The sequence below is a fragment of the Trypanosoma conorhini genome, assembly GCF_003719485.1.
Source record: "Trypanosoma conorhini strain 025E chromosome Unknown Tco_14.4_contig_00495, whole genome shotgun sequence".
Taxonomy (NCBI): Eukaryota; Euglenozoa; class Kinetoplastea; order Trypanosomatida; family Trypanosomatidae; genus Trypanosoma; species Trypanosoma conorhini.
This window is the reverse complement of record NW_021704577.1, coordinates 13,235-14,515: the sequence shown is the minus strand read 5'-3', so window position 1 is coordinate 14,515 and position 1,281 is coordinate 13,235. Positions and strand designations below refer to the sequence as shown.

At 58.5% G+C, this 1,281-nt stretch overlaps 1 protein-coding gene across 1 annotated transcript; it reads left to right on the top strand.

Annotated features, from left to right (window-relative positions):
- Tco025E_06908 (trans-sialidase) lies at window positions 1-672 on the top strand (the record flags this gene model as incomplete). Its single annotated transcript, XM_029373775.1, has 1 exon — window positions 1-672. A coding segment is annotated over one exon (672 nt), but the record flags the coding sequence as incomplete, so codon positions are not given.
- Window positions 673-1,281: the final 609 nt, after the last annotated feature.

The following is a 1,281-nucleotide window of genomic DNA, read 5'->3' as shown; positions in this document are numbered from 1 at the left end:
ACGACATCCCGGCGGCGCAAGGCAAAGAAGCAACATCCACCACCACAAGCAGGGGAGGGCCATGGGGCCAATGATGGCGGGAAGTTATCTCCCGAACAGCCGCCTGCGCCGAAGGCAGAGGAGCAGGAGGAGGGGGAGAGCGAAGTTCGAAGTGACGACGTTGTCTCGGGGCCTCTGCCGCCGCCATCGCCACCTTCACAGTCGAGCGTGAGTGCCCCTGCCGAGGAAGGCGAGGCTAATGCGGTGGTCGGTGCGCCTGAAGGCGCCGGAGCGGAGCAGCCTCCTGTCCTCGAAGCGAAGGACGCCGCCCCAACCTCGGCAGCGGGTCCAGGCGCCAGCCCTCCCGTGCGCAGTGATGCTGACGAGGCTCCCACGAAGAGCACCCCTGGCACTGCGCCGCATGGCACAGTTCAACCTACCGCTGCGGAGGCCGAGAAGGCGACACAGGGCGTTGACGACGCAGTGGGCAATAAAAACGCCCCAGCTGGCGCGCAAGAAACCCCCCAAGCACGCGACGCGTCACCACCCGCTGGCAGCAGCTCCACTGCTTCCCAGCACAGTGCTGACGTGAAGCCCAGCGAGGGAAAAGGGGACGGCACGCTGCGTGGGTGCGTGTCTCGGCTATGGCTGCTTGCTCTGCTGGGGCTGTGGGTCATGACGGCTCTCTGCTGAATGCAAGAGGGGAGTGTGGACTTGTAACCCCTCGTCTAAAATGTGTGTGCCGTGGTCCCAGCGGGTCTCCTCATTTATATATCCTTTTGTTTGTTTTGTTTTGTTTTTGTCTATTCCCCTCCTCCTTTCTCTTTGGGCTTTGCTGGAATAACCAGCACCCTATGGTCGCTTTTGCTTTTGCTTTCTGCTCCAATGATTGCTCGCTATACGCGCTGTTAAGAGTGACGAGTCTATTCCCTCTTGTTTGCCCCTTTTTGTTTGTTGCCCACACACGCGATGGCGGCCGCGCTGCTGTGCGCCGCACGGATGCGACGCAACTGCCGGGCGGGAGCGCAGGCCGAAGGCCGCATGAAATGTGCGGGAGGTGCAAATGTGTGGGCTCCTGCAACAGGGCTATGCTTTCCTTTTCTTTTTTCTTCGTGCAGGTAGTAAAATGTACACACTCACTCACAGTCCTCTTGTGCTGCTGGACACGTGGGAGTAAAGAAACACCTGCCGAAGCAATTCTTTTTTGTTTGTGTTTCCCCTGAGTTCTGCTGGACTTCAACCTCTTTGTTTTTGGACTAGTTTTTTTTGTTGTTGGGGTAACGCACTGCGGCCCACTTTTAG